Source organism: Taudactylus pleione, unplaced genomic scaffold (genome assembly GCF_031769625.1).
Source record: "Taudactylus pleione unplaced genomic scaffold, aTauple2 ptg000061l, whole genome shotgun sequence".
NCBI lineage: Eukaryota > Metazoa > Chordata > Amphibia > Anura > Myobatrachidae > Taudactylus > Taudactylus pleione.
The window spans coordinates 14,714,613-14,730,219 of NW_028284463.1; the positions used below are offsets into that span (position 1 = coordinate 14,714,613).

At 46.3% G+C, this 15,607-nt stretch overlaps 1 protein-coding gene across 1 annotated transcript in view; it reads left to right on the forward strand.

Annotated features, from left to right (window-relative positions):
* Positions 1 to 14,541: 14,541 nt before the first annotated feature.
* Positions 14,542 to 15,607, forward strand: part of LOC148535093 (NADPH oxidase organizer 1-like) — a 44,823-nt gene continuing 43,757 nt past the window's right edge. The window contains exon 1 of the mRNA XM_088464783.1: positions 14,542 to 14,601. Within this exon, the coding sequence (XP_088320909.1) occupies positions 14,542 to 14,601 (60 nt within the window). The remainder of the gene's footprint in view (positions 14,602 to 15,607) is intronic.

Consider the following 15,607-nt stretch of genomic DNA (forward strand, 5'->3'; position numbering starts at 1 on the left):
TTCAAAGCCATTGTGGTGGTGAATAGAGGCCAAAATATGAAAATTATGTCAATGTCCCAATATTTATGCACCTGACTGTATGTACATATTGGGCTCTATAGCAGCACATCCCTAACAGTTAAAAATACACAGGTAAACCTTGCGCAAGACCTCAAAAGGGGAGTTATTCTCAAATAGTGGTATGCTTCTAGTAACCACAAAATTAATATGAGAAAGTCCACAAACTTGATGTTACTGTATTAGTTTCTCTTAGTTCAATCAGTACATGTATGAATCCTCTTCTTAAAAATTCACTGGTCTGCCCAAATATTACAAAAGTCACTCGCTGTTGTCTTCAAACACACTAAAAAGGCCTCTTGTTCCTCAAAGACAAATAAGGGAAACACACCTTGACAAAGGCTCTTTGTTAGCTGAAACGCGTTGGTGATTGTCCTGAGGAGTAGCTGTTCCAGACCATGGCAGAGTGGGTGGATTCTTGAGCCCAGGAGGTACCCTGTTATTACAAACAAATATGCTTGATGGTGTTTTTATACACCTTTATGTCTGGTACGCAGCCTCATTATTTTAACACATTGTTGTCATAATAAAACTGTATCACACTATTGTTTCCCTTATTTCTGTTTGAGGAACAAGAGGCCTTTTAGTGTGTTTGAAGACAACAGCGAGTGACTTTTGTAATATTTGGGCAGACCAGTGAATTTTTAAGAAGAGGATTCATACATATACTGATTGAACTAAGAGGAACTAATACAGTAACATCAAGTTTGTGGACTTTCTCGTATTAATTTTGTGGTTACTAGAAGCATACCACTATTTGAGAATAACTCTCCTGTGAGGTTTTGCGCAAGGTTTACCTGTGTATTTTTATCTGTTGAATTTTTGGTGTATTGTGGGTGACACCTTATTAACCTGTTGAAGCATTCTCTCATACATGTGAAGCACTCGGATTAATGATATCTTTTTTATTGCACATCCCTAACAGTGCATGGTTTCCAGATCTCCTAGATGGTGCACAGGTGATTTATTACTGGCTGATACATGTTAAAAGATCCACAGTTGGTGCTAATTATTTCATTTGTGATAGTGAGAATAAAGGCCCCCATACATCAGAGATTGATTGCAGCAATCGTGCTATTTGCAATCGACTGTGTATAAAAATCTTTCCCTTTTTCAATCGATTGCAGACTGCAGAATTGCCACAATCGATTGAAAGAGGAAAAGATTTTTATACACAATCGATTGCAAATTGCACGATTGCTGCAATCAATCTCTGATGTATGGGGGCCTTTACATGCAGCACTTGTAAAATTCTATTATATAACTATTTCTATTGTAGTCATGGTGTGGGCTGGGGAGGGGGGTTTCCATGCAGACGGAAACCCTTCCTGCGTTTGCCTATGACCTAGTTACGCCCCTGCCCCTGGGTCTTGCAGCCATATTTTTGCACGTTACGCTGCCATTGTGCCTTGTCAGCATGGGAATGGGTTTGAAATACCGACGACAGCCCAATAGTAGGACATCCCGACGCCAGCTGGTAAGTACCCTAACCCTCCCTTAGTGGTGCCTAACCCTAAAACTCCCGGGGGGGTGCCTAACCCTAACCTAAACCTGACCCCTCCCCCCTTCCCGCACCCTAAACCTAACTATGGCTACAAGAGCTCCCTCATCCTTTTGGCAGCAAAGAAGGAAACAATTATTCAACCAATAATAAAGAAAGTAGTAATTCCCCCTGTGTAGTTTTCCCCAGTCGCTTGTGTGTGTATGTAAGGAGCAATGACAGACAATGAGAGTACATATGCAGGAGCGCATTCAGAAAATGAAAGTTATTGTGCTCGCTGCTCACACATCTCGCCCTTCCAGTCAGACTCGTAATAAAGATCAGGCGATTAGCACACTTTTATTTTTGTATAGTGTTTATTGGAGACCCATGAAGTAGGAGTATTGTTATAATGCATGTTGTTCTGTGATCATGTTTAGTTACTTTGTTTCCTTTGTATTTATATCTTATACACCTTGTGCTATATGTAGCACAGCTGGATAAGTGGGTAGTTTTATTCATTTATATATATTATTTATATACACACATATTACTTCTATATTTGGGGTAAACGGAATTTGAGTGCAAAATATTATAATCAGTATATTAGGAAACATTTTCATCTATTGGCTGCTTTGGTTGTGTGGTGTATTTTACGCTAATTGTTTAATCAAGGATTGACATATAGATGTCTGAGAAATGTATTAATTGAGATTATCTACATGTCACAGGTATTTATCTGTGGGTTGGGTATGATATGCCGACAGTCATAACGTCGGCAATCTTTATGTCGGCATGAGAGCGCCAACATGGTGATAATGTAGTTGATTACCATGTCGAAATTCATTATGTAGACAGTGATGAATTGTTTCGACATTTTAGAATGCTGACATGTCGTCCCTGGTGGCCCAGCAGTGACTTACCTGCTCCTGACGGCGCTAGAGGCGTCTTCCGGGTCGCGGCGGTCATGTGTCATTTCTGGGTCAGACATCCAATGCTGCAGTGTTACAGTGAGTATCTCTCCCCTAACCCCTACCACTAACCATCCCTCTAGTGCTTAACCCAAACCTTCCCTATTGCTTGTCAACATTCTGACAATTTGACATTTTCCTGCTGACTTTCGACACCATTGCCTGCCAACATTTTGAAAATGTTAACATCATAACTGTCGACATTGTATGTCGAAATTGTCAAACTTTTGACTATATCCCTTTATCTGTCTGTAAGTTGTATTATCGGTATATAATCGGGAAGCCGGCTGCCGGAATCCCGACAGCTGGCTTCCCGACTGCTTTATCCCGGCATGGGATAAATGACCGGCGTCTAATTCTAGACGCCTGTCATTTTCCCGACGCCGGGAGACCGGCGCCCAGCATCCCGTTCGAAGGGATGCCGGGCGCCGCGAGCAGACAGCCGCGGGGGTGAGGGTTAGGTTTAGGGCACCCAGGGGGGACTTTGGGTTAGGCACCCCCACGGGAGGGTTAGGCTAGGGGGAGGGAGGGTTAGGCACCCCCAGGGGGGACTTAGGGTTAGGCAGCGGGGAAGGGGGGAGCTAGGGTAAGGCACTTAGAGGGGGTTTAGGGTTAGGCACTTGGGGGGGAGGTTAGGGTTAGGCACCCCTAAGGAGGGATAGGGTTAGGTCAGGGCTGAAACTAGGATTATTGTCACCCGGGGCAAGACAGTAATTTGGCGCCCCCCTGGTAATTCCCCCATAGTAATGTCCCCTTCAGCAGTGCACCTTTAGTAATGCCCCTGTAGTAGTGCCCATATAGTAATGCCCTTGTAGTAGTGCCCATATGGTAATGGCCCCATAGTAATGCGCCTGTAGTGCCCTTATATTGCCCTTATAGTAATGCCCCTGCAGTGCCCTTATAGTAATGCCCTTGTACTGCCGCTTTTTACACACACGCCCGGCCGCTTCTTGGAACTATGGAAGAGAGATGTCATGAGGTCTCTCCCATAGTGCCCGGGCCGTGGGGAGAGCCGGAAGCTGGAGTTCCGGAGAGAACTCCGGCTTCTGCGGCGCTGCAGAGTCGTGCGGCCGCTGGTAATAACATTTCAGCGGGCATCCAGCTTGGAGCTTCACTGCGGCGCCGGGCTGGAGGACACTGGCGCCAGAGGCAGCAGCGCACCCGGTGCATGTGCACCTCCAGCCCCCCCCCCTAGTTGCGGCCCTGGTTAGGTTAGGTTAGTAGATACTTACCTTAGGGACAATCGGGATTTCCAGCACTGTCGGGCTTCCGCTGCCGGGCTCTGCTGTTTTGTCGGGCTGCCGCTGCCGGGAATCGAACTCCCGGCTATGCGGCAGCCGGGATTTCATACCGATTCTGTATTATCTGTGTGAGTTTACATTACAGTGAGACGGATGATTGTTTCTTAGTGGAAGAGCTACCTGCACAGGTGTCTCAGGTGATTCCTGATTTTGCATAAGACAAAAGCTATGGGGTACATTTACTAAATTGAGAGTTTTTAGAAGTGGTCACGCATTTGATGAAATTGCAGCAATGAAACGCGTTGGGTTTGTCCTTCCATGCTTTCTGTCTGGTGGATTCCATGGAGTGATTTAGAATAGTCCAGGGGTTGGACTGGAAGCATTTTAGTTGGGAGATGGTGCTTGGGAATGGCTCCAATTTGGCTTAGCACTTCATAGTCAAATATACAGGACACACTCATATAACAAATATGTGACAAATCTGCACGTAACTTTGATTTCTCAATCCTGACTTTCCTTAGTAAATGATGATTCATAAATCCATTTTATCAAGACCTAGGAAAAACAGCAAATAGTATAGATGGACAGTGAGTCACTAGTGTGCTAAAACGATTTCCATTTATTAACCACTTAACTGGCTGATATTTTTTTTTTAAATGTCCCCAAAATTGTCTATGTTATGTAATTAAGAGATATTTAAACCCAATTCAACATAATGTTATTATATAATTATACAGATTTGCTAATAAAATCATACTGAATAAGGGTTAAATAGTCCTAACAATTTTGGGGACATAGCTGTGGTGGGTGATCTCTTAGGGTGACCCCCTTCAGCAGCCCCCTTCTCTCACATGGGTGCCATGCGCACATGAATCACTTCACACCAACCATGCATTGCTCGCGCCCCTAGCTCCTGCTACATGTGCAATAGGCAACAAAAATAAGGGGTGCCCTCCTAAAAGTAAAATATATCTGACTTTGCTTCCTGTGGTATTGCAGAGGGAGTTCTGGGACATAAATCCGGAAGTCTCTCTATCGCAAAAGAACAGCTCTTATCGGGAGAGCTGTCCTGTGCTCTTTTCTAGGTACATACCGGTGATGCTGTACATTCTGCCGATAAGTGGCGGAATGTACAGCATTGTGGATGCGATGCTTAGTGCATCCCGCTCTAAATCTGCTCACAAAAATCAGGAGAAATTATTTAGTTTATCTAAATAAATATATATATATACTGTATATACACACACACATACTGTAAAACCACTCTGCCAGTGGTGTCACTAGGGGGATGTGGACCGCACCGGGTGTCACCCTCTGAGGGTAAATAAATTTCTAGCTCTGCAAATCAAAATATCAGTTTTGTATATGGCGCTATACAAAGTGCAGGAGTGTGCCTTGCTTGTATTCAGTAGGTCATGCCTTGACCTGCCAGGTGCCTCCAATCATAACACATGTTGCAGTTTCGCCCTGGGGAGCAGTTGCAGGGCACACATCCTGGGGCTGCCTGTTTCCTGCCACTGCTCTAATCCATACCCATCTCCACATAAACAGGTATACGGGATGGCACTGTCGTTCCAGTGCCTAACTGATCTTTATTTTCAGTTCTTATTCTGTGTCACTGTAACGATCTCCAGGTAAAGGAAGATACTCCACTCTGCTGAGTGTGCATAAGGTGGTAGGTAATAGTACATTTTCTTGGAAAAAATAAAAGTTGGTTCTGGACCTGCTCTGGGTATTTGGAGAATTTTTGGAAGTTCCTATAACTTTCCAGTCCATTGAACACAAACAAGCCCTCTAAGATCAGCCACCCAGATAACCCAGCAATACTTTACAGGCAACCTTTAATCATAGCAATTGCTTTTGTTTGCCACTTAATTTATATCAAACATACGTATTACACCACGCTGTACAGAGAGTATGTAATCAGCGCCTGCGCCACTAAAGTCTCAACCACACAATACAGCTCTTATTGATATAAATGCATCTGTTTCACATGTGTGAATGTGCCCTGACTTTAGTGGGGCCCATGGCACTTAAAAACATTGGGCCTGATTCAGAGCCGTTCGCTATTTGTGGTCGTTCGTTCAAAAACAAGGGGTGGCTATTCAAATGATCCGTTCGCAAATTGCAGTCTGTTGCCACCTCTAAGTCTGAACAAGCGAGCAAAACATACGCTCGTTTATTTGATAAAAACGCCCCCCTGGCCGCACGCACCATACGTCATGTCCGCTATTTATTAGATTAATCGAGTACATCGTACAGCGTATGAACTGCTCGCTATTCTGTGGTTGGTGTTTTCAACCGCTATTTTGCGAGCAGTTCTGAGTTAAAAAAAAACAAGTGACGTGGTCAATGACGCTGCTGTATTAATTATGCACACCCTTATAGCGCCCGTTTTGACCTTTAAGCACGCCTGCGTTCGGATCTCCACTCCCCGTTTTCAAGCACCTTCCCCTGTTACCACCCACATATGCCTCATTCTGTCACTCAAAATAGTAGGCCCTCGCTATATTGCGTACCAACGATTTTCGGCCGCACTGACTGGTTCGCGCATGCGTACTAAAAACCGTACGCATGCGCAGATGTGCGAACATCGCTCGGAACGAGCGTACTGCCGCTAGCGAGTGGCTCTGAATGAGGGCCATAGTGTCAAATATGAATTAGGTAGTAAGATGAATTGTATCATTAAATGCCTTTTTAATTTAAATACCCAAATACAATACAAATACAGAGATCATCCCAGTGACCACCATACTGTACAATGACCAACCCAGTGACCACCATACAATACACAGAGCATCCCAAAAACACCAAACAGTACCCAGAGCATCCCCGTGATCACCATACTGTACAATGACCAACCCAATTGACCACCATACAATACACACGCCAAACAGGACATAGAGCATCCCAGTGATCACCAAACCGTACACAAAGCAACCCAGTGACTGCCAAACAGTACACAAAGCATCCCTGTGACTGCCATAAATGACCTTGCCAATCTGATCCTCATCATTAATTAACCCCTCCTCAAAAATAAAGTACTCTTTCAACATTTCCACCTCAAATCAATGGGAATCTAGCACCGGTCTCTGATTCTCATTCATTTTTCATTCTCTCTCAACCATATAAACTAGCTCAGGCATCACAGACCATAACCAAAATCCCTATAATCCTCCATTTGGATTCAGCAAATGGACCAGCAGTCAGTAAAAATAATGAAGCTATATTTTCTCCTGTCTGTCAAACAAAAGTTTAAACCAGTGGTTCCCAAAGTGTGCGACGCGGCACCCTGGGATGCGGCAGCACTGTCACCAGGAGCCGCGGCTGGAGGGGGAAGCAGGTGTCAATTTTGTTTTCCCCAGTGCATCGTGTATGGAGCCATAGTCAGAGTGGAGGCGGCGTTTAGGCGCTGTCACTGGGCTGCCTGTGTTGATGCTGCGGCTGGAGGATCTGAGGAGCTGAAGGACCGTCCGCGGCGCTGGATCTCTGTAGGAAAGGTAAGTAAAGTTGGCTCCTGTGGAAAGAATAGGAGGGGGAGGGGCGGATATGACCTGCACTGGTATAAGTACTGTCTGTATACTGTAAGGAGTTGTCCCACATAGGGAACTATAGGGAGATGGGGATGGCTGCAATGAAACACAGGAAGACACATGGGGGGGCTGCACAGGGAGACACATGGAGGGTACTACTAAGGGAGTCACATGGAGGGTGCTACTAAGGAAGACACATGGATGGGGCTGCACAGGGAGACACATGGAGGGTGCTGCACAGGGAGACACATGGAGGGTGCTACTAAGGGAGACACATGGAGGGGGCTGCACAGGGAGACACATGGAGGGGGCTGCACAGGGAGACACATGGAGAGGGCTGCACAGGGAAACAAATGGAGGGGGCTGCACAGGGAGCCACATGGAGGATGCTACTAAGGGAGACACATGGAGGGGGCTGCACAGGGAGACACATGGAGGGGGCTGCACAAGGAGACACATGGAGGGGGCTGCACAGGGAGACACATGGATGGGGCTGCACAGGGAAACACATGGAGGGGGCTGCAAAGGGAGACACATGGAGGATGCTACTAAGGGAGACACATGGAGGGGGCTGCACAGGGAGACACATGGAGGGGGCTACACAAGGAGACACATGGAGGGGGCTGCACAGGGAGACACATGGAGGGGGCTGCACAGGGAGACACATGGAGGGGGCTGCACAGGGAAACACATGGAGGGGGCTGCACAGGGAAACACATGGAGGGGGCTGCAAAGGGAGACACATGGAGGATGCTACTAAGGGAGACACATGGAGGGGGCTGCACAGGGAGGCACATGGAGGGGGCTCCATAGGGAGACACATGGAGGGTGGTGCAATGAGAGACACACGGAGGGTGGTGCAATGAGAGACACATGGAGGGGGCTTTGAAGGAAGACGCAAGGAGTAGGGGGCTGCAATGAGAGACACATGGAGGAGGACACATTTTGTTGCATATTGTTTTTATTTTGTTCTTATTCCTGTTAATGCGTGCTGTAAGCTGTTTGTTGAAAGAATTATAATTGAAAGAAATATATATATAAATAAATTCATTTTCCTCGGATTTATGTGTTTTCATTTTGCAAACAAGTTAATAAGTAGTTCTGTCCTGACTTAAATACTAATTACGTTATTTTGACCCATCTACTTTAAAAAAGGGATCGGTCGGTAATTATTTTGGCTTGGGGTGCCTTGAAAAAATCATGGAGACCCCAAGGGTGCCTTGAATTGAAAAAGTTTGGGGAACCACTGGTTTAAACTATTAGGGGTAACTTCACTAAGATTTGTGTTGGTCCGAGATTACAATCTCAGGTGAAAATATAATTTTTTTGCTCTTTGGGAATTTACTATTATTAAAATCGGGTTATTTTTTTTATCTTTTGGGGATGAAATTGGGCGTGTTAATACCGCAAATTCTGAAGTTTTTTTTAACTAGAAATGAATACACCATCGATTGAAATCGTAATTAATTTTCATTCACTTCAGCATAAATCGGTAATTTACCATTAATCGTTTTGCTGCATTCGACTGTTTTAGCAGCTAAATCAGGGACTAAATAGAAGTTACAAATGCACCACCTCCGGAGCTGCGAGTTTCCATCAAACATACACAGAGCAGTGTGATTTGTGTATGTTTAATATTGGAAACATTGTTTTAAGAGTTCATTTTTTTTTTAAATGACGTGGGGTCCCCCCTCAAAAGCATAACCAGCCCCGGACTGGTCAGCCAGACCTGGTTCCTAAAATGACAGGGAAAAAAACGTGTAGGGTTCCCCCCTTACTTTTGGAACCAGCACCTGGCTGCAGGGCCAGTCCTGGTTTTAAATATTGGGGGGAAAAATGCATAGGGTCCCCCTATATTTAAAACCAGCACAATACCCAAACCGACCAGGGTGTAATGCCACAGTCAGGAGACCCTATCACTGGGTCGTCAGGGCCAAAGCATTAACACCCCAAGCCTGTCAGCCAAAGCCGAGGATCTCAGGGGAGGTGGGGACCCCCCAAGAAGGGGTCCCCTCTCTCCCAAAACCCCAGGCTTAGGCTGAAGCCCAGGGCTCTTCCCCACATCCCTGGGCTGTTGGTACAGGGGTAATAATGTGGTATACAGTTCAAAACTATTGTAATTATTACATATCTACACCTCACTCACACATACCTGCTGCCAGATGGTCTGTCCTCTTGTCCAAGTAGAAGCCAATGGGAGTACCTGGAATAAAGATCCCATACTCACCTCTATTCTGGCGCCGCTCTCCGTAGCATCCCCGGACTTGGCAAAATAACAAAATGACTCGATCCTGGCAAAACCGAGTGCTTGGTAAATTCCCGATTTTATAAGTGAATAAAATGGCCGTTTTTGATCGATCCTATCCTTGTTTAAAAACGGGACAAATCGGGACAAAAACTTATCTTAGTAAATTTACCCCTTAGAGAAAAAAGGTTTACTCTTGACAAGACAAAAAAAAATACACCTCAAAAGGTCACATATTGCAGAATCCCTTACTGACAATATGTCAGTCCTGAAATGTTCCCAGCCCTGGTTTGGAGACACATTTAGACGTAAGCTGACAGGTCTCACTGTCTAAGTAAATAAAGCAGGACCATAGCCTCTCCCGTCAGCCTCACTTACCTGTTGCTGATCAGTGGAGGGGAAGCAGGCTGCCGAAGCCCCTACTGTGCACAGCCTACAACAGAAAGCCCCTTCAATCCCCCTGTCCTGTCTCTCCAGTCACCAAGAAGGGTAAGTGGCAGAATCACGTACCTCTGCATAGGCGCATGTGGCCGCTGTTTTGGGCATACACAGAGCGGTTTTACATACGTTATGCTATACACATGGGCTCAGTGTTCAGTCTGCGGCAACTTCACAATGCACTGGTCAGATTCAACCCGTGACTCCACTGCTATGTGGTAGGAATGCTATTCACTGAGCCACGTAACATTGGGGAGGATGTATTATAGCAGCACTGATCATGCCGCTGTAACTGTTCCTGCTTCACCTCTTTACTGAGGCGAAGCAGGAATCACTACCAGTGAGATGTGTGAACATCTCACCTGCCGGAGTGGGGGAGTAAACACCCTTCCTCCGGCGATCCCTGCCAGAGCCCACAGCGCATCAGCTTAGCACTGATTGCGCTATGTCTCACCTCCCGGCCGGCTCCACTGGGCATGTGCGGGATCTCATGTGCAGCCCCCGAAACTGGCAGCCGCCGCAGCAGAGACAGTGCTGTCCCTGCTGTGGTGACAGGGCGACGACAGCTACAGCTAATACCACTTCTCCCCATATCGCCGGTTAATACATCTCCCCCTTTTGACTAGTGTCAATTTCCACAAATATTTACCATCAGCACAATGTTGTACAAGTACATCGGTTGCACCATCGAGACTTGCGCCTGCCCAACAGCAGGGACAGATAGTCTGAGTACGTCTTTCTATGTGACCGACTCAGTGTCTCTGTAGGTAGCGACTATCAGCGACACTCCCATAAGACACAACATCTCTGTGCGCTCTTATAACAAACCCCCCTGTTACCTCCCAGGCACTGTCCAGGAACACCCCTCACATTTCTGCTACCGTGCGTCCAAATCTGAGCAAAATCGAGGCGCAGGCTCGTGCGCAGACAAAAGAGCATTGGCCGATTGCGTGTATCAGGCTCATTATGATAAATGATAGTGTGACGTGATTTACAATAGATTGCAAAATAAAGTCTTTCCTGTCACCAGTTGTTCTGTGATGGCTGCAGCTTCAGGTCCATCAGGTCCACTGAGAAAAAATCCTACACTGCCCCGAAATATCAGAAGCACTGATGGCATTTCCAATTCCAACAGAGCATTCAAAAGTTTAGTCCTGCAGTATTAGGTCTGGGTTGGGTACAGGATGACGGTGCTCGGGAGGCCGACAGTCAGAATCCCGACACTGGTATCCCGACAGGGTAGGGATACTGACACCTGTCTGTAGGTATCCTAACCCTCCCCGTCTCCTTATCCTAACCCTCCCTCCCCGGTGCCTAAACCTAACCCTCCCTCACCGCAGCCTAACCCAACCCCCTTATTGCCTAACCCTACCCCTAGTGTCTAACCCTAGCCCCCAACTCTAACGCTAACCGTCCCCCCAAGGGCAAACGCAGGATTTGTTATGGGGGGTTTCCATAGTATATATATATATATATATATATGTAGTGTGTATACACATACATATATAGATACACAAAATATATAGAGTCATATACACAAACACACATACACATATATACACACATATATGTCACACATACCTTACTTGCACACACATATATACACACAACTGTGTCACATATACACAAACTTACCTTGCAGCAGATCTGACCGGGACAGGACCTAGCAGATTGGCAGCACATTCTTAAGCCCCGCCCCCTCGTGGCAAATTGCAGCGATTCACGGGTCAATGGAGAGGGGGTGGGGCCAAATGACTTGATTCTAATGAAATCGCGTCATGTTGGCTCCGCCTCATCCATATTGACCCGCGAAGCGTGGCAATTTGCTGCAATGGGGCATGGCTTAATAACATGGTTCCTGCAGTTTATCTGTCAGGGGGGTTTCTGGGCACTCAGAAACCCCCCTTGCGTGCGCTACTGCCCCTAACCCCGCTACTTACCTTCGGGATGCCAGAGCTGGGATTCTGACAAGAGTCGGTATTATGACCGCATCATTTAGGTTTTGTTTTGGCAGATTGGGTGCCTAACACAAATAACTTAAGTGTACAGTACCTTCTTACCAGGTGCACCCACAATTCTCCAAGATCCCACAGTTTCCTGCTTTGTGTCACTAATACAGTGCCCTGTGACTACACCTGGGCTCACTAACCATGTTGCTGGCATTTAAAGCACTGGTGAAAAATGTAGTTCACATCTGTTCTATATTGTTATAGGCCATTAAACTTCACTTCTAAGGAAACAGTGTTATACTGAAACATTTGCTAAAATCTGTTCAGACCGTAAGAAGAACCAAACTATAAACATTATGCAACGGGCGATATATCATATAACGTAATAGGTGCATATATATAGATCTTTATAACAGCAATATTAACAGCATTCTATTGATGTGGCCAATTAGAAAACACTCTAAATATCGGTCCTCAGTGGCAGAGTGACTTCAGTAAATAAACTGGCACCAGGGCATTGCCAATGACCATCTCCAGCAGGACCCATTCCAGCCAAGGCTTTGCTTCTCAGACATTTTGCTTTTGTAATAACTTGTGCTGAATTGCAATGATGATCCTTAGTGAGACCCCAGGCCCAGATTTATCAATGATATTCTTGTTATCACCGGTTACTAACCTTAAATGGTGCTCCAACCAATCAGCTCCTGTCGGTTTTCAAACACATGATGGTTAGCAGCTAATTGCTTAGAGCACCATTTAAGATTAGTAAAGAGTGATAACAAGAATATCACTCGTTGATAAACCTGGGCCTTGGCAATTCCCGAAAAGATAATTTACCTGCACTATTTCCGGTTCTCCGGCGGTTGGACGTATATCACTGCTGCCGTAAGTTGGCAGTACCAAGGACAGCAATGCAGGTATCACCAACCATTCCCTTTTTATTAATTTATTTTTATTGGGTATTTTATCAGTAATATAACAGAAGGGGGTACAGGAGGAATACGAGGTGTAGGGAGTGCAGCATCTAACAGAGAAGAAGCAATACATAGGAATGTGCCTGGAAACATAACACTGCAGGAGCACTCTGATACTCTGATACAAAACATAACTCAATAAGGAACAAGAAATACAACATACTATAGTATAAACATTACATACATTGGGGGAGGAGGTAGGAGGGGGATCGGGGGAAGAAAAGGCAAAGAATAGGAAGGGAGGGGATAAGGTTATTCGATAAAGAAGAAACAGCATGGGGGGGTCTCATAAGTCAGTCTAAGGGGGAGCAAACCTAGGAAAGAAATACAGTGGAGAGAGATAAAGGACCAACCAATCAGCACCTAACTGTCTTTTTTCAATCACATGACAGTTAGATGCTGACGGGTTAGTACTTTATCTCCCTCAATTTTATCTCTATCCAAGGTTTGATACATATCCCCCTTTAGAGAGGATATGCAACTCTATAATAAGTATACTATGGAGTCCATATGGTAGCAAATGTATGCGATAGACTTGGCCAGATGCTATTGATAATGGACAGCAATGACAGAGCTCCTGGCAAAGCGTATCTATAATGGGTGCAGGGTGTGTGGGGAATACGGGCCCCTGGGTCCAGGGGGGCCCCACACCGCACACTCTGCACCCATAATATTACTTACCTCTCCGGAGTCCCATGTCGGTGCGGGGGTCCGGCGCTGTAAAACGACTGGAAAATGCCCACAGTGGCCATTTTCCCGTCGTTTGCGCATGCGCAGTACAGGGAAAATGGCCACCGCAGCCATTTTCCCAGTGACCTGTGCAGACACTATAGACTCTGGGCACAATCTAGTGCCCAGAGTCTATAACTCCGGCGCTGGCCGCGCACAGCTCAGTGCACTGCCGGCCGCTGGGCGGAGAGGTGGGTGCCAGTGTCGGAGACTGCACACGGGCCCCCTCCTCTCTAGAAACGCCTCTGGCTCCGGGTACTTCCAGATAAGGGCTATGGCAATTTTTGACACTTAAAATGTGAGTTGTAAGTTTCTGGGTATGTTTGGGTGTATCTGGGAGGCTACACAATCATAGTGAGTAGAAGAGGTTGTCTGGGGGCTCACGTCCCAGTAACCGCTGGACTTTCCTTGGTCCTGCTGACTCTGGGGGAGATGTATCAAATCATTTAAATAGATCGGGTGGATAATTTGCCCATAGCAACCAATTAGCTTACAGCAATCATTTTATAAGATGTACTGGTAACTACCAATCAGCTTGTACCATTGAGCAGGTTTGAAACATCTCCCCCTATCTATTTTTCAGACATCAGGGGGTCTGCCGATGTCCCAGGAGTGTGACCTCTGAGGACTGTATTTACAGCTTAATTCAGCATAGGTATTGCAAAATAGGAAATTACCTTGGAAAATAATAGGTGGACTTTATGACATGTTTGGTTTTCGTGCAGTATTTGGATTGGCACCGGATTTACGGATATCTACTCATCTTTATGTGCATAATAGAGAATTTTCTCTGGAAGCTGTAAACAATAGAGGGGGCTGTGTACTCAGTGGCTGTTCAAGCTCAGCCAGCCCTCCTCCTCTGAGTATGAAACCCAGTGCTGTACAGGTGAGCAGCCCAGACACAGGTGAGAGCACAGGAGAAACATGAGTCGATACCCAGTGGAAGCGAAAGCCGTTGGACTAGTCCAGCATGGGAGGCAAAAGGTAAGACTCACTGCCATGCAATTTTATGCCAGTACAGTTGCCATTCCTCACCCTCTCTTCTCTCCTCATGTTCCCGCTGCCATGTTGAAATTCAACTAGAGCAAATATATTTACTGTTGTGTGCAGGGTATAGTAAATACTTTTGCATGTAGCCCACAAATGCAGCTTTATTTTTACACTGCAATTTAGATTTGACTTTGGATATGCCCCTCTCACATATAGGACCTCATTCAGACCCGGTCATAAGCGATGAGCGCTCGCAACCGGGTCGATGTTTAGGCCCTCCGCACGCGCAGCAGCCGCACTGCGCGTGTGCAAGCCCCGGAGCGAGAGAGAAAATCTCTCGCTCCGGAGCTCACTACAAAAGTGTGGCTGTCGATGTTGATCGACAGCTCGCCCCGTTTTGTAGGCGGGGCGGGGAGGTAGCTACACAAACGGAGGCTTTCCTGACGGAACGCCTGCCGTTTTGTGGGCGGCCGCACTGACACCAGTAATGATGTCAGTGGGGAGCTTCCTGCTCGATCAGAGCAGGAAGCTCCCTGGGGCTTGCGGTTGCCGAGACCCAACCATAGGGTCTCGTCGCAAGCCCCGATGGTCGCGATGGTCTTGACCATTGCGACCATCACCCTGGTCGGTCGCTAAAGCTGTGGGTGGTAACCCACAGCTTAGCTAGCGACCAGGAGGCCGCACTTGAAAAGTGAAGCGGTCGCCCTCATTCAGAGCGAGCGGTCACTTCTTGCGACCGCCTCTGAATGAGGGCCTCTATGCACATTGTATATCTGTCCCTCCTGCAGTGCGGCATGGTGTTACCAAGGTGCAAAGTTACTGGCTCTTCTCTGCTTTTTTCCCCGACTCAGAAGAATCAGCTTACAAAGTGCAAATGTAACGGGTATATTTACTAAAAGTCGATTCTAATCTATTCATAATCGATACAAATCGATCAATGTCGATGTTGTGTTTTTGGTACTAAGGGCCTGATTCAGAGCCGCTCGTAAGTGGCCGCTCG